The 13,753-nt window shown below is 37.5% G+C and overlaps 1 protein-coding gene across 3 annotated transcripts in view; it reads right to left on the reverse strand.

Moving 5' to 3' along the window:
• Nucleotides 1–13,753, reverse strand: part of abl1 (c-abl oncogene 1, non-receptor tyrosine kinase) — a 32,946-nt gene that overhangs the window by 4,239 nt on the left and 14,954 nt on the right. For 2 of the 3 annotated variants that reach the window (XM_067405835.1, XM_067405836.1), the window contains exons 3-7: nucleotides 10,287–10,451; nucleotides 8,018–8,313; nucleotides 4,153–4,425; nucleotides 3,772–3,856; nucleotides 1,886–2,063 (exon numbers count right to left, since the gene is read on the reverse strand). In XM_067405835.1, coding sequence (XP_067261936.1) covers nucleotides 1,886–2,063; nucleotides 3,772–3,856; nucleotides 4,153–4,425; nucleotides 8,018–8,313; nucleotides 10,287–10,451 — 997 coding nt within the window. Of the gene's footprint in view, nucleotides 1–1,885; nucleotides 2,064–3,771; nucleotides 3,857–4,152; nucleotides 4,426–8,017; nucleotides 8,314–10,286; nucleotides 10,452–12,509; nucleotides 13,326–13,753 lie in introns of those variants that run through there. The other variant, XM_067405837.1, reaches the window with a different exon arrangement.

Here is a 13,753-nt window from a genome sequence, read left to right on the forward strand (position 1 = left end):
AAAAATTTTTTTTTTTTTTAAAGATTTATTTTTTTGCCATTTTTGACTTTTTATTGAGATACAATACTGTTAGTTGACAGAAAGTGAATTGGGAGAGAGGGATTAGGAAAGGTCCAAGAAACGGGACTCAAACTCAGGTCGCCCAAAGCACAGACGCACTGTGTGTGAATGAGCTGCCCACTAGGTTATTGGCGGCAACTATTACTTTTGATTATACTCAAACCTAGGGCCCTATGATTTCCGCGATGCAGAAAACGTGGACGTAATCGCAGAATCCATTCATAAAAATGGAATTTACTATATAACGCAGAATGTGACGGAATTAAAAACAGGTCAGTACACTTAAATCACGATATAGTCTAGTGTCTGTGAATATTAGACTGCAAAAGACTATTTAAATACGAATCCTGCATGCCTTTGTGCCTCTGAAATGAATGATGTAGAAGGTTTTATTTACCTTACACACAATCACTGGAGTGCACGCATGCTGAAGCATGTGCGTCACTCACAGTGTTTTCGTCCTCTGTCGCCTCACTATATGAATGCACGAAATTCATCTCCAGAGCTGCTCTGAAAGCTGATTCACCAGCATTTAACCGCTTCGTTTGAGAAAACTACCATCATAAACAGAGAAACTCAAAGGTCTAGGCAACCCGTCAAAATAAAAGCTCAATTTAATTTGACAGAAACATATTACTGTTGTACAGTAGAATTTAGATAAATTAATTTAATAATACATTATTAAAACTATATGTTTAAGGAGTAATCTCAGTTTTTTCTTCCATGTTTTAATTTTAACAGTAAAGCTCTGTTGTGCAGCACATTGTTTGATGAAAAAGTTTCATTTAATGATTAAAAGACAAATTAAATGGCATGCGTTCATTCGATTGCCGGGAAAAAAACCACAACAGAATTTCTAAAAAAAAAAAAAACATTTCATAAAAATATATTTTTTAATTGATAAATATTGTTGTCTTTAAGAATTCAATTAATTAGACATACTTTTTTATTATTAAAAAGTAATTAAACAATTAAAATGGAATCCAGAAAACAGAATTTGGTAAAAAAAAAAAAAAAAAAAAAAGAATAAAACGTATATCATAGTTTATCAAAGTTTTGGTAAACTTTTAATAAATTGTTGGTGAATTGGATTCATTATTTCAATTAATTAGACATGTTTTTTGATTACTAAAATTTAATTTAACCATTAAAATGGAGTCTAAACAAAAAAATAAAACTGCAAAAAACGTAATCCAGACAAATTAAAACAGAAAAAACAGAATTTGGGAAAAAATAAAACGGATTTCATAGGGCCCTACAAACCCCTAACCCACAATTTTGTCACTTCTGAAGCAAGTGTTTGTGCCCCTGAACATAAATAATTCCTAAAATCATGCAACTTTAGACTTTAATAAGTGATCAGATGCATCATATTCACCTGCTGGACCAGAAAAAGGCTTTAAAAACCTGAGCCACATCTACAGACCGGAAGATTATAGACCAATAACAACCTAGAAACCTCTGAAACTGCCCGTGAATGAGACATTCTGATGTTTCTGCAATTTTTTTTTGTGTCTAATTTAGAAAATGTATTGACGTTGTGTGCTTGTCTTAGAAAATCAGGCCAAGAGAACGACAATCCACACTAATGAATTCTTGTTTGTCTAAGTGCTATAAAACTTGTTACAACTAGTTCAAATTCCCTCCAGTCTGATAAAACATCAGAGGAAGCTGAAGGCAGAAAGTCAAGACATCAAAGCATTGCACCAGTGTAACAAATAGAAGAGGCAAGAAACAAACATTTAATAATTTAATGGATTTACTCATCAACTAATACAACCGTGTATGTAGGTGTCACCTCTAGACTGCAGCAGTTCTGGCTCACCTGTGGATGAAGTTCTTCTTCTCCAGGTACTCCATGGCAGAGGAGATCTGTGTGGCCATATAGAGCAGCACCACAGCGTTGACCTCCTGACGATTACATTCACGCAGGTAATCCAGCAGGTTTCCATGAGTCATGAACTCTGTGATGATATAAAAGGGAGGTTCCCGTGTGCAGACGCCTGACATAAGAGACGAACACAGAACATCCACAGGTTTGATTGATAAGCTGAATCATCACTAGTCTCTTTGTGAATGAAACTTATGTTTATAAACATATTCCTCCTGAACATCAGTGGTTGATTCATGTTTGATATTGTCCAGCCACACACTCACAATCATAGACCTACAGATTCTGCATGAAGTGCAGTGTTTCCCACACACTGATTTATTTGTGGCCACAGATAGCCACCACCCCCTGCCATCAGCTCCAGCGTCTCATACACACGGGTGCGACTTTAGCACTATATTTAGCAACTTTCAGATCCCTTTAGCGTCTTTTTCCAATTAAAAGGTACATAGTGACAAATCTAGCAACTTTTTTGGATAAACCCTAGCTTTCATTAAGATTTCACCAGTACTGCCCTGCGAGAACGAGGTTTGATTTTCCTGGCGCAGAATCGCCTCTCTTGGCGTCTCTTCTGTGCAGTGAGTGGCAAAGAAGCAGCACATTCAGTTGCCTGTACACAGCCAACTCATCAATAAATGAGTACAAAACAGTGTTTCTAAGCACCTGACACTGTTACTGACTGTTTGGACTTAACAAACACAGGTTGTCTGTAAATATGCACATAGTTTGTTACTCAGACGCAGACATTGCGCTGCATGAGACAAATAATAGCCAAAACCACCGCATATGGGGCCATTCACATGTCACGCCGCCTTTTCCTTCTTTCCAAAGCGCTTTCTCTCCCGTGGCGTCTGTTGTTTCTAAGCAATCATGAACCGCATTCTCCACATGAACACGAGGAAGCCGCTCTTTAGTGTAGATGTATGGTGATTTTGTCAGACAATGTTGCGATTATAAATGATTTGAGTATTAATGGGTTGTGTTTAGTCACTATTTTATACTTGTTTTATGCCTGACAACAACAAAAAATTATAAATAAATGGGAACAGCTTTATTGGGCATTCAGTTGTATTACAGTATGTGCAGGTCAGAGAGCAGAAGCAAAACAGATCTGAAGTGCCAAAACTTATCTGAACGCAAACACAATACAATGACGTTATAAATATGCTAATTCGCGTGTGACGTCATCTGCCGCCACAAGTCTCACAAAATCCTGTGGGAAACATTGAAGTGTGAAAATAACGGTTTGAAATATTCTGATTGAATGTGGTGGATTGGTTACAGAAACTGTCTTTAAAATTAGGTATTGGTGACAACTATAAAAAGATTTTTTGAAAAGTAACAGTACTTGAGTACTTTCTTCATTGTTTTCTACTTTTTTGAGTATAATTAATAATTATTCGAGTTTAGTAAATGGTCGCAACATTATCAACAACATTGAAATAAGAGCAATCAGATGCGTGTAAAAGTGTAGTTCATTAAGACCTTTGAGACCACTCTGAGACCTTTCGAAAAATTTGCTTCTCATTCCAAATTGTGGTAAAAAAAATATATATATATTCTTTGTCCAATATTGTAGCATTGCAGCACATTTCAATTTCAACTTGTCAATTTCTGCAAAAACGGCACCAAAGCATTCAACTCTGTTTTTTTTGGGAGTACACTATTTAATTACCAATTAGTTGGTTTCAGAAACATGACAGGATCACAGTGTAATGAAATCATCTCACAGACCACATGAAATGAGCTAGGCCTTGTGCTTGACCATGAATGCATGATCAGACGTCTAAATGTATAAACCAGCACAGAAAGAAACTCACCTAACAGCTGCACCAGGTTTGGGTGTTTAATTTCTTTCATGACTGCAGCTTCTTTTAAAAACTCTTCCACCTCCATTGTATCTTCCTGCAAAAGAGTTAATGTATTTTGTTTTATGTACAAAACCATGAATTTTTATGCTCTAATTCAATGCTTCTCAATTGGTGAATCACAACCCAAGACTCTGTTCGGACAGCAGAGAAAATAATGCTAAAAGCAAATAATTTGAATGGAAGGTAGAAGCTTGTCAAATTAGATGTCAACATGAACTTCAAAAAGCAATAAAACTACACAAGGTCAAAGCAAACACGAGCCAGATGACATTAAGCAGGTTCTCGGTACAATCAGGGTCGTGAAGCAAACGCAGTTTCTCTGTCACTGACCTTTAGTGTTTTGACAGCCACAGTCAGGCTGTATTTCTTCCAGACGCCCTCGTACACTTCTCCGTACTGCCCTCCGCCCAGCTTGTGTTTCATGGTAATATCAGTGCGCTCCATCTCCCATTTGTCATAGTTGGGCGACACGCCGTAGATGGTGGGCTTGTTGCGTTTGGGAGCTGGGTAATGCAGCGTTGTGATGAGACCATCCGACACCGTGGAATGATGATGAACCAACTCTGCCAGCGTGTTGAAGCGGCTCTCTGACGACACGTACAGCTGCAGGGCAAGAGACACGACAGCGTGAGCCGTAGAAAGAGCCTCGCGCTGGGCAGATGCTCAAACCTGGTCTGAACACACCAGTTAAAAAAGCACAAGGAAGAAACAACTATCTAACTGTCCAGCATGCCAGGACAGATTGTGACACAAATAAGGGTCACTAAACTGCATTTTAACAAGAGGTATGTACATTGCACATCATTAAAGACAATCTAAGCATCTGTAAACTTAAAAGTCCCCCTGTGGTGAAGATAAAGTTTTTAAAGTTTTTTATATGTCTAAGTGGTGTTTTTCAATATGCTTTAAGACAAACCCTGTTGAAATTCATAAGTCAACACCATTGTGGAGTATTTTCTCCTTATAGCATTGTGCAGCGTTTACCTCAGTAAGTTGACCGAGTGGATCTCTGAGCTGGCGTGAGTGAGTGGAGGCGGGGCTAATTTGCATATTCACTGACCCACGTATACTAAATGAGGCAAGGGTGTAGAAATTTTTTTTCACAAGAAAAAACATTTAAATATGTCATTTTGGTGATCAAAGATGAGTTTTAAGGGATTGACTACAGGGGGACTTTTTTCCTATGACAGATGCTGAGATCCAGTACAGTAAGTGAAAGACGCATTCATGGATTGTTTGCTTTTGCTTCGTAAGAGTTTCTGCGTAGCATAAAGTTTCTACCATAGACCCAGAATCTCTGACACAAACAGGATTCCTCCACTGATCTTTAGAGCTTTAGAGCATAAACGATCGAATGGCTTGAATAAATGCTGCAAAATGAGTCTCAAAATGTATTAAAAATGCAACAGCGCATTCTTATATGTCTATTTTTGATGCACAAATGCAAGCAGATGCGCAATTATTTGTGCATTAAATTACAGCTGTCTTAGGATATGTATGTATTTGTGTAATTTACAATGTGCTACAAAACCATTCATAAATTATTTGCTAATTTTGTTGCATGTAATGGTGAATTGCAGCATGCATTTGTGTGAATCTTTGATGCTTTTAAAGCATCAAACAATTCATTATAATTTTTAATGTTCTTCAATATTTAATGCATGTTTGAATAAATCAGTTATGACAGCCGCGATTTAAATGTTTATATATAAAAAAAAAAACGAATTGGAGTATAAACATGATTATGTAATTCTAAACTTTATTTATAATATAAAACATAATTGAGTGTAATTTAAGTGTTTGTATATAAATAAGTTAATTTAACCTTCAATATTATAGTAAAGTAGTACCAACTGACTCCCATGTGTAGCTTACCGCATTAGTTGAGAGATTTTTTTCCTCTAGAAAATTTGCCATGTATTGTAACTGAAATACTAGATCCAAAATAATCGAATCGAAATCCTAATCGAATCGAAGCATGAAAATTGTGTCAATACCCAGCACTAACTGATAGTGATTATTTTTATGTCCAATAACCAATATTTAATTATGATTTAATGCTTGTTTGTAGGGATGCACCGATATTAAAATTTTGGTCGATACCGATAACCGATAATTCTTTATATTTGAAAGCCGATAACTGATATATAAATCTAAATCCGCCTGATTACAAAAACAAAAGTTTCACCATTAAAAGCCATGTCCCAAGCACACAATTATGTTATTATCATTATAATATTATGCAGCCTCTATGACAGATACAGAGGCCAATATATTGTGCATCCCTACTTTTTTGCACAATGACAACTAAATCATCATTAGACTGCAACAATAAAAATATGCACATTAATATCCATATCACTTCTCACTTGAGTATAAATAGATGTTACATAACTTGTGCATTTTTGGAAGCCACTTTAGATTCATTTATCCATATGCATGATATAAAACATAACCGAAACAAATCATGTAGGCAAAAAAAATGTAAACATCAAAAACGGTCCTAAAACATCACACTGATTATCAGTTTCTATTTTAACTTAAAAACTCAATGCTTTTGAAATAAAATGGCGAAAGACACAGCAAGAGCTGATGCAACAGCTAAAGACATCCTTCTGAAACACATTACAACAGCTAACAAACTGCACAGGAACTCAGGAGCGTTTCCCGTGTGTATTTTTTGTCAAAGAATGTAACAAGAGTGATACACTGTTTCCTGTGAAAATCCTTGTTCTTGCGCACATACATTTATGAGTGCATTAATGCATGTTTAACACATTTTTAGTAATTTATTGGTATAATATTTGCATTTTTAGTACTTTGCTCATACATATGCTTCAGATGTTTATAAATGGCTGGACGTCTAGGAAAACTTTTCATGTCACAATCTGTCAAGTGTCCTGAATGGATTTATATCATACTGTATAATAATTGATTTAAATACAGCTATCATTACAAGAGATAAACCCTTACACAAGTTATATGTTAATATGCTGCAGCTGTGTGCTGAACTGGTGTCTCAGACTCATTCCTGGCGGCTTACAGTGGAGATTCCAGCAGGGCAGTTTGTCGCTGCCTCATGTGGAGACTGAGAGGCGGACGAGGCGCGTCAGGCATGTGAGGAATGAGCACAGCGGTCATCAGCAGGAATGCAGCGCTGCCGTGGACACATTTATCCGCTGGAGTCTCAGAAGGCTGGATAACCATCAATCACCATCACTGTGTGACTGAAGGCCTTTGACACTAGTGTTCATTTTGTCAGCTGTCCTGTGTATAATGTCCTTTTTATCAGATATTCAAAGCTAGTTTTATTTGTTTTGAATAGTCTTAAAAAGTCTTAAAATTAAGATTTAGCACATTTAAAGTTGTGAAAAGTTTTAAATGGTGTAAGAAAATTCTTAATTATCATTTCAAGAGGTCTTAAATGTGGGAACGGAAAACCAGGAAACGCATAATGTGATTATTAAACTTCAAAAGGTGATGATTTAACTAAATTAAATCTGTTGTTCGTTCTACAGACTTGTGCTTTCAGAGCAGTTCACAATCAATGAATAGCCCACATTTTTGCTGAGCGATTGCTTCTTATCTACTCCTGATGAATTATGTTTACTTTATGGAGTTTATATCGTGCCTGCAAACTCGTTTCCTTTCAACAAGAAAAGTTTCGGTAGCATTTTCTTTTCATATTACCTCCGTATGATATTTACTAAGTACCGTTTATAAGCGCAATTGCTTTGATTACAGAGATAACCGGGGTCACCGCTATATTTATGCTGTTCCATAAGCGCTATCTACTCTCAGAGAGTGAATCTGCATTTTCATTCAAAGTGTCTGCAGTTTTTGTTCAGACCAATGTGAAGATCAACCCATATTTTTACACATATTTAAAAAAAAAAAACCAGAATAATAAGTTAATAATAATATAATATTGTAATCTACAATATTAATTTAATATATGATTAAATATAATACAATCATTTATCCTTTTTACTCATCCTTTTTCTTAAAAATGGTTGAAATGTGAGGTTTATAACATTATCAAACTTGTTTTTGTCAATACAGCTCAAGTAATACAAGTTGGTAATTTTATGGTATAGGATGTTACCATAAACACTGACCTACATCCCCCCAAATATGGTATTTATTTTTATTAATTGTCATTAAAAATGGTCATGATGTGCATGTGGACTCTCACCTTGCCGTCGGAGGCAGTGTTGATGCGGTAGTGGTAGACGCGTCCCTCATAGCGCAGAGATATGGATCTCTGTCCAGGGCTGCTCTCGCTCTCGCGCACCAGGAAGCTGCCGTTGATGCCGCTGCTCAGCAGGTATTCAGCAGCGTTGCGGGACACGGGCCCGTGGTACCAGCTGTGCTTTTCCAGGCTGTTGACGGGCGTGATGTAGTTGCTGGGCACCCAACCCTGGCCGTTCTTGGTCTGAGCCTCGCACCACTCGCCATTGTGATTGTATCCCAGAACCCTCAGCTTCTCTCCTGGTCAAAGCAGCATGGAAGCCGTGTTACAGTCAGTCATCCCTCAATGCACTCGGCCAGCTCTACTACACCTTATGTCAGTGTCTATTAGGGCTGCACAGTTCATTTAAAAAATTAGATTTTGCAGCTGTGCCATTGAAGGAATTGTGAAAAGTGGAGGTTAGTAAAGTCAAAAGTTTCCATTTACGTTTTTTGCAGCATTGAGCATCAAAGCCAATCAAAGTCTTTTGAGAGCACCACCAGAGGCGTTATATTCCCATGTCATCCAAGATGATCATGTCATTCTTTCTTCAGTCAAAAAGAAATTAAGTTTTTTCAGGAAAACATTCAAGATGTTTCTCCATATAGTGGACTTCACTGGGGTTCAACAGGTTGAAGGTCCAAATGTCAGTTTCAGTGCAGCTTCCAAGAGCTCTACATGACCCCAGACGAGGAATAAGGGTCTTATCTAGTGAAATGATTGGCATTTTCTAAAAAAAAAAAGTAAAAATGATATACTTTTTAAGCACAAATGCTCATCTTGCACTGCTCTGCGATGCGCCACACATTAATTAATGAAATTGGAAAGGTCATGCGTGACGTAGGCAGAAGTACCGATCCAGTGTCTACAAAGCAAATGTGCAAAGACTAACGGCCTTTACAAAAAAAGTTAAAGCAACAATGTCAGATGATTAAGAAGTTGGAGGAGAAATTGAGAGTTTTTCAACCTACAGTAGTACTTCTGCCTACGTCACGTGTGACCTTTCCAACGTAATGTCTGGCACATCGCAGACCTAGTGCAAGACGAGCATTTGTGGCTAAATTTTAGAAAATGACTGATCGTTTCACTAGATAAGACCTTATTCCTCATCTGGGATCGTGTAGAGCTCTTTGAAGCTGCACTGAAACTGACATTTGGACCTTCAATCCATTGGTAACCACTGAAGTTCACTATATGGAGAAAAATCCTGGAATGTTTTCCTCAAAAACTTTTTTTTTTTTTTTTTCGACTGAAGAAACACAAACATCTTGGATGACATGGGTAAATTATCAGGAAATTTTGATTCCGAAGTGAACTAATTGATAACCTGATAGAGGTTTCATCACTAGCAGAACTAGTACTAGTACTAAGCTCCACAATATTAGTGACTGACGTAAGTGTACTAATGTGTGTAATTTACTCTTTTAATCATACACGAGAACACTACTCATGTGTGCTATGAATATTTAATGTGGCTTTGTGATGTTCCTCATTTTTAAGTTACTTTAGATAAAAGCATCCGCTAAATGGACATGTAAATGCAAAGAGCAACAGCTGTACTAACTAGCCTCCTGTCTGTGACTTCTAAAGACACCCTGAGCACTAATAACAGCTCATTAAATAAGCCGACTCAAACAGCAGAGTGTAATGGAATGGAAAGAACTGACATGTTGTGCAGGATAAAGGAAGAGGAGGAGAGATGAAGAATGTGCAGCAAATATGTGGATTTCCAGTCAGACATGTGTCCTCATACTGCCGCTAATAAACTGAACGAACAAAGACCAGCTTCTCCAAAATAAAGAAGAAAACACCAGCAGAAATTAGCAGCTTGTTTTAATGCTAATAATGTTGATACAAAACAGTGTAACCATACTGTGCGTGTGCTCAAATTCACGACTGGAAATGAATGTATATGTAGTCGCTTTGTATTTTTTAATATCCATTAATGAAACCGGAAGGAACTAATTTCTGATCTCTGTGAAACATCAGATCTGTACATTATAAAGAGTCTTGCTGATGCTTGAAGGACACATGGCATTGTTTTAAATGTAACAATAATAATAATTATAAACTTTAATAATTAAAGGAGTGTCTGTGAGCACATTTTTATTGTTGATTGTGGTTCAGTGAATAGGGTGAAATTTAACTGGTTTGTATCAATCTAGTCTGAGCCATGATGAAGTGTTTGAGGTGTTTGAAGTCTTCAGATGATGAAATCTGATATTTTTCTCACCTTTGGTGATGCTGAGAGTGTTGTCGCCGCTCGCTACAAAGTCATACAGCGCTACGAACAGATTGGGGTCATTTTCACCGGGTCCCGCCAGCAGATTCTCTTTGGAGTTCCAGCGAGCCGCTTCAGACAGACCCGGAGGCTCGAAATCCGGCCGCTGAAGAGCTTCTACAAACAGATCCAGGTTAAAGGTCAATAAACCACACTGAACGTTAACATGCAAGTATAATTCCCAATAATAACTGCATGACATGAGGATAATGTCACAATGTACATTGGCAGTCAAAAGTTTAGAATAATTCAGATTTATGTTTTTGAAAGAGTCTCTTCTGCTCACCAATGCTGCATTTATTTGATCAAAAATACTGTAAAGTGTTATAGTGTAGAGTGAAATATTATTACCAAATATTTTTTCTCCTTTGATTCAGGGGTGAAATTTAAACTGCACGTTTTCATGGAGATTCACCCCGATGGCAATGCATGCCCCAGATGTTTTCAGCAATAATCATCGGTACGGTATGCTCCAAACCGCAGCTACAGTAAAGGTACGTCACCACAGCCATATGTGTCATGTGTTGTGGCCATAAAAGTCAATCTGTACATTATTCGCATCTCTTTAATATGAGTTTTCACATTCCAACAGAAAAGAATCATTTGACCAATTGCACCAATGTCCCCAAACCCTGGCATGTGGATGAACATTATGATGCTTTATGGTCATTTGTGGAGCTTGACAGCCATGATAAACATTCTCCTTGTGTTGCACAGAACAACATGAGAGTCTGTAAGTAATAAGAGAATGGCAAACTAACCCTTTAAACACCCATACGACACCAGTTGATTCGGGTAGTTGACAAATGTTAAGGATTTACTCACAGGAATAAATTTTAAATTATGTACCTGGCCTTTCACCATATTTAAATAGTCTTTTAGCTCTTTTTTGCATGTTTTGCTGTTTGCGATTAAGATGAGCTCATAAAACGGCATGAGATATTGATGATTATACAAGAATCGGACAGATTGTTTAACATTTTTTCCCATGAAGTATAACATTGTGTCTATGTAAAATAAATAAACAGCTACAAAGCAAATGACATCAGTCGCCAGAAACTGCTCATTCTTTGCTTTGCGTCAAACTCAGATCTGCCATCCATCGCTATGATCAAACAAAGGAAAGACTTGATTGTTTCTGAGATAAAACATCAGGATTAATCAATATATTACATCCAATCAGACGATTCTTCAATTACAGCAACATTTTTAAACTTTTACCCTGATATTTGTCAGTGTCACACTTGGTACTTTTATTTATCGCCCTTTTTTCCTAACACACATTATCATTTGAAAGCTTAAACACTCTCTATGAAATTGGACATTGGGTTACCACACAAATACTACTTTAAACCCTTTTAGCAGCTCAATTTTTGTGATATCAACTTCAAATTTAGTTAGACATATGGCTTTGATTTTCTAGCAACTTCAGAGTCCAAATTATTTTGTAAAATATATATTTTGCATGAAATAAATTTATAGTTTAGTTACTTTTGCTCTACAGTAAACTTTTTTACACTTTCATTTTTCTTTTGCTACAATCTGTACAGTGTTTTCTTTAAAAAGAGACCAACCTTAGGTCAGCATTTCAAAGAATTCATGAATTACAACCATTTAAGTTCTAATCTGAGTGATAACTTTATTTATAATAAAAACATCATTGAGTGTAATTTAGGGTGACAGTTAACAGGTTAAAAAGACATCATCCAACGGTTACTGGCGCTCTTGCTGCGCTCACAAACGCCTCATTATTGTTAAATCTGCCTGAGAGTTGAAATCGAACACACACACTCAATAAGATCATTCAGTAAATGAGCTCAAGGAAGAGCAGATGCATCCAAACTCTCCACACACACACACACCAAACTGCACAGCTCAATCCAGACAGGAATCAGATTTCCCAGTGTTCTCTCCTCCCTCGTTTTTCCTCTCTTTCTTTTACGGCGAGCCAGTATGTCTGGCTTTCCTCTTGCTCGTTCCCCCTCCTCCACTTTCCAAACAGACAGAAGGAGCACCGAGGCCTGTGATTTTCACCAGACCATCGACCCCAGATCTGTCCCGTCTGTTCATCTGAAGCCCGTGTTAGGACTCGGCCGCTCTGTAATTGAGATTCTTCCATACACACACACACACACACACAGAGACAGAGAAATGGTCGCCATCACACTCGCTTACCTTCCAAGTAACAGCTGGAGGACGAAGAAAGACCTTTCTTGGATTTACAGCCCACCAATTTTAGACAAATTTCCAACATTTTCATTTGCTTCCCAACACGTCCAATTGAAAGAGATGATCCAGTTCTTTCTCTTTTATCCAAATGATAGTTCAAAAGAAAGTAGCCAAAAACATGAAAAAGTTTGACAACAACGTTCGTGTTAGTAGCTCAAGTCAAAGACGCTTTTTCCTGATAAAAACACTGACATCTTCATCTTAAACCCACGGCCGCATGCACTTCACACTGTTCTTCTAGCGAGTTTCCAGAGGCTCCATTTTTTCCCCACTCCCGTTCTTCTCGTTTTCTCTGTCCGGTGAGGAACTAGCCATCCATACGGATAATTCTCACGACGACAAAAGTGTGTAGGAGTTAAACGAAGCACTTTGATGACAGTGTTGTCTTTTTCATGGTGCTGTCGTCTGTGAGACGATCCACAGGAAAAGCAGAACGCTCGTGCTGATCTCTGCCAACAAAGAGGCCTTTTCAGGAGCGGAGCGCCGGAGCCGATGACATCAGCGCACTGGCTCCACCCACCTCACTGAAACCTGCAGCTGAGCAGCATTATCTGCAGTGAGAGAGTGTAACTGGAATCTGCCTTTGTCTTTCAGTTTCACAAGCCCCTCCTACACGGACCTCGCTATCTGTTGCTCTCTCGCCCCAAATGTTTTCAGTTTAAAACAAAGGGACTGTAGCACAAGTGCACTATATAGGGTCAAGACCATTTCTGCCAAATAGCCAGCATGAATTAGTTACAAATACCTTCACTTGCACTTTCAAGTCAACTTGCTTATTTTAGCAATGCTCAACAAAATCACGGTAAACATTAAAACATTATTTTGGACACCGGGTCTCATTCACTAATACTTTTGTGGATTATTTGTACTTATACGTGTACATTTTATGTAACTGGTTAATCGGTTCAATACAGGATTCAGTGCTTCACACACGTTTGAAATATACTTGAGGTGGTAACCAGGCAAAAAATCCTCCTATTACCCCTGGCACAAAAATGGTCTACTAAATGTGACAAACAAATAATGTGTGATATTTAACAGTATTTTTATTTATTGAAATTAATTTTAATTATATAGCATACTATGTAATACATTGTAAAATTTCAGCATTTAAATGGTTCTTTTCCTATGTTCTACTTTCTGTCATATAGTGTCTCTCTCAGTGAATGTGACACAGATTTTACTAGTAA

The sequence above is a fragment of the Chanodichthys erythropterus genome, chromosome 13, assembly GCF_024489055.1.
Source record: "Chanodichthys erythropterus isolate Z2021 chromosome 13, ASM2448905v1, whole genome shotgun sequence".
Lineage (NCBI taxonomy): Eukaryota > Metazoa > Chordata > Actinopteri > Cypriniformes > Xenocyprididae > Chanodichthys > Chanodichthys erythropterus.